Below are 4,081 nucleotides of genomic sequence, written 5' to 3'. Positions count from 1 at the left end.
TAACATTTTGCTGTAGGACTGCTATAGTCTGTGTATTACAGAACTGGAGGAGATGCCACTCACATAGTAACGCAATGTTAGCAGATCCCCTGGGGCCAGTCTCTCTCATCAATGTTTCTAACACTCTATCCCTCTCCCTTTCTCTCTGTAAAAAATATCAATAACATATTTTTAAAAAAAACAACAAACAAGGCACAGTGGGGAGGGGGGAGGGGGAGAGATAATTTGCTCAGTCATCCAACTAACAAAGAACAGACTCAGGATGGACTGACTCCAAAGCTCTGAGTTGCAGTCCCTCTCAGATCTGTTTATGAACTTGAGATTCATCTAGTTTAATAACCGGAGGCTCAAATACATTAAGGGTCTTGCACAAAGTCACGAATGTAGTTAGAGAGATTACTCAGTAATTTTTTAGGAGCAGGCTCTAGAAATAAACTGCCTGAGAAAGACTTCTAGCTCTGCTAGATTCTAGCTGTGTGAACTTGGGCAAGTCACACCACCTCTTTGTACCTCTGTTTTACCAACTGCAAAATGAAGCCAGTACTGCTTAGGTCATGAGATGGTCTTAGAATGACACATGCTAATGAGCAGTGGTCTGAGGGACGGAGCCTGACTCTAATTCTCCTGCTTCCATCCGTGTCACCTGAAACTGAGCACTGGCCACTTGGTGTTAGGACTGTTTGTAGGCCAAGACCTTCTGTTGGCCTGAATCGAGTTTGAGGTCATTTCCAATCCCAGGCCTCTTTCATTTGATTTCTGCCAAGCCACATCCACCCAATCCTTGTAAACTGAGTTTGGGAAGCTAAATCCAGGTCACCTCTATTAAAATTTATCATGTTGGTTTTGGCCTGTCATCCCAGCTCACATCTATTTTCACTCTGCTGTTTCTACATTTGGATTGTCAGTGTAGGGACATGAGCCAAAGGGTTGATTTCAGCACTGAACTAAGGTTAGGAGACCTGGGAGCTGGTCCCAGTCCAGTTCAAATCAGCTACATGACCTTCTTGAAGTACTGTCATCTGACTGAGAATGCTTCCTCACCTGGGAAATTAGGGTACACAACTCTCACGTACCCCCCATTGCTTCCATTTAATAATTCTCTTCCAAATGGCCTTATTCTGTGTTTAAACGCTCCCCAGAACAACTACTTACCTGTGTTGTCTTTTTTCTCTTTGAGATTTCTCTCCTTTTCCTTTGAGAAAAGACAGAGACCAGATTACTGACACTATCGTGCCTCATTTATTAATCCTGACTTGCTAAGTGTCCTAATTCAATTATGTCAGCCCTCTGCATTCTCAGAGATGCCATTTTAGAAGAGTATGCAAATGGTCCCAAAGTTAACTCCCAAGTGAAGCCTCACTGTAAAGATCTGAGACCTAAGAGCAGTGAGATGCCCTGCCCTAGAGAAAAGGTGCCCACACTTCCCAGAACAGTGCCACCAAGCGGTAGACTCCCTTGTCCTCCAGGTGCAATCCTCTCTCAGCCACTGGAAAACAGTCCCTGTCCCCACTGTTTTCCCACTTCCCTGAAGCATCTTCCATCTGATCACCGCAGCCTGCCGTTGAGTTTACCTGCTGGCATGTTATGTTGTTGGGCTGGTCCCAGGAACTGGGCAGGTTGTCAGAGAAAGGGGAAGGGGCTGAGCACTCACCAGAAATGGTGTGTCCATTGCAACAAAAGGAGGGAGGTTTGGGGCAGGGACTAACGCGTGGTTTGTTTATTTAACTACATATCAATCTTCATGGGTAGCCCTAGATGAAGAAACTACGCTCTTTCTGAACGCAAGAATCAGAACACTGTCTATTCAATTGCATATGGTGATACCTGACTAATTTTCCTCTCCTTTCTTTCTTGGGGATGAGATGTCTTACCAAATCCCGCCCCTGAGCTTTGGTTGATTCTCCAGACCCACTCCCTGCTGGTTCTCCAGCTTTGTAACTTGATCCCTTTCATGTTCCATGTGCACGAGGCCCTGCTCTGGCCACACACTGATCACTCCCATTTGCTGGAGCCTAGACCTCTGACTTTCCTTTGACACTTTCCCACATGAACTTAGAATCCTGCTGGACACCGGGAGCCCTTTGAGCTGGGGATCTCCGGGTGTACCTGAAGCCCCCATCGCTGATGCCCACCTGTCCAGAGACCCCATTTCTCCTCGCTGGACCTCCCTGAGTCCGACTGCTGGACAAATTCTCTGGATGCCAGCATTTTACAACAGAGCTGGTGTCCCAGGGTCAGCTCCAGCCAGAGGGTGGCTGTTAGCAATTCTGGGTCCCTGGCCCTTCTAGGCTTTGAACCCTTCTGCAATTCACAGAATCACGCCCGAGCAGGGCCTACCTCTAGTGGATTTAAAAGAGGGGACAGTGTGGGATTGGGAAGGTGGTGGGAGAGACAACTTTCTATCGAGTTCCTTGACTGTCCCCGCCAGGGGAGTCTCTACCTTCTGTGCTTTCTTCACGGAGGCATAGTATTTGGACCACCAGTCAATGACGTTTTCAGCCGACTCATCTGCTATGGTCCTCTTCCTCCTTTTGGTGGATCTCCGGGAAGGCTTCCTGGCGTCCTGGCAAACGATGAGGATGGATTGTTAGTTAGGCCCCATGGAACCACGTGGAGCTGCTGGTGGCTGACTGGTTTCCTGAAAAGAAAGATGCACCCTGGGAGGTGGATGGAGGTGTGGGCAGGTTTTGTGGTTGCAGCTCTCTGTACCACTTCAATAAATGAAAGTTTAATAATCTGTTCATTCATTCATTTAGGGAACAGGCAAGCATTTATTGAACAGATGTGAGATACTGTGCTTGACTTTGGGGAATTGGACGCAATTCCCACCTTTGGGAAGCTTACAGTTCAGGAGGGGAGACTGACTCATGATACAATGTGGTATAGTGGATAGGCATTAGCTTCAGACAGACCTGGGTTATAAGTCATTAAGCAATTAATTTAAATTCGTGACAATAATACCTGCCTACTTCACTGTTGGAAGGGTTAAGTGACATAATACAGACAAATCTCCTTTCGCATCATTTCTGATTTGAATGGGCACAAATAAATGACACCTACAACAGAAGTGATGGGGTAGGAGAGGTAGTGATACATGTTTGGCAGCAAGGCCACATTTATTGGAGAAGACAGTTGTCCCACTGGAGGAGGCTATCTTTGCAAACACATCATGTACCCAATATCCATTCACAGACATCTCTTGAGTCCCTACCTATGATGTCCCAGGCACTCTATCAAATGCAGGGAATGCAGAGATGTTTAAAAAACTACCTTTGACCTAGTGGGGCCCACAGTTTTATGGTGACAACAAACACTTAAACTGAGATTTCTAACTTAAAGTGGCAGGGGCCATGCTGGTGGGAGAAAGAGGACCTCTCGGGGTGTCAGAGGGTCACGCTGAGCCTGGATGAGCCGGGAACAGCCTGAGCAAACATCCGCTAATCTATGTGATTCTACTTTCTATTTCAGCTGTTCTTAAACTGCCTCCTTCAAGTCAACTGATGCCCAGGGTATTATACTTAAGTTTATGGCACAGAAAGATAAATCGCATCCTTGGCTTAGGGTTCTTTGTATATGTGTCCATTTCCCCTTCCCGAACCTTAGCTAACTGGGGATGAGAAGTCTCACTTCTCTCCAGGGTCCAGAAGACACATTTTTTTGTTCCACATGCCCTTGTACAAAGTAGGTTCTAAATATCTGGGGATTAGTCCTAGATGCGAAACCATTGTCTTTCCAAGCGAATAAATTGACAAAAGTTTCTGTTCAATTAAATATTAGTGTTCTGTTTGACTGGCACTTTAATTTCATATACATTGATGTGTCTGATTCTACAACAGTGCTGCAAAGTGGGTATCAATATCCCCATTTCACAGGTGAGGAAACTGATGCTCAGAAACTGAAGCTCCTTGCTCCTGGTCACACAGCTAGTAGGTGGGAGGATTCGTATCTAGAGCCTCCCGTACAAACTCAAATGAGCCTTGTAAATATGAAGAGGGATCAGATTCTGACCTTAGCTTTTCCATCCTGTGGTGGCTCCCGGGCTGCAGGTGGGTGTTCAGCCGCCAGCATAGGACGAGTCGGG

The 4,081-nt window shown here is 46.3% G+C and overlaps 1 protein-coding gene across 1 annotated transcript in view; it reads right to left on the bottom strand.

Moving 5' to 3' along the window:
- The window catches only part of FER1L6 (fer-1 like family member 6), a 102,022-nt gene that overhangs the window by 30,263 nt on the left and 67,678 nt on the right, over positions 1–4,081 (bottom strand). The window contains 3 exon segments of the mRNA XM_006767370.2: positions 1,153–1,192; positions 2,441–2,563; positions 4,009–4,081. The exon segment at positions 4,009–4,081 is cut by the window's right edge and continues 26 nt beyond it. Of these exon segments, the coding sequence (XP_006767433.1) occupies positions 1,153–1,192; positions 2,441–2,563; positions 4,009–4,081 (236 nt within the window).

Source organism: Myotis davidii, unplaced genomic scaffold (genome assembly GCF_000327345.1).
Source record: "Myotis davidii unplaced genomic scaffold, ASM32734v1 scaffold200, whole genome shotgun sequence".
Taxonomy (NCBI): Eukaryota; Metazoa; Chordata; class Mammalia; order Chiroptera; family Vespertilionidae; genus Myotis; species Myotis davidii.
Note: the sequence above shows the minus strand (reverse complement) of the source record. Positions and strands in the feature narration are given on the sequence as shown.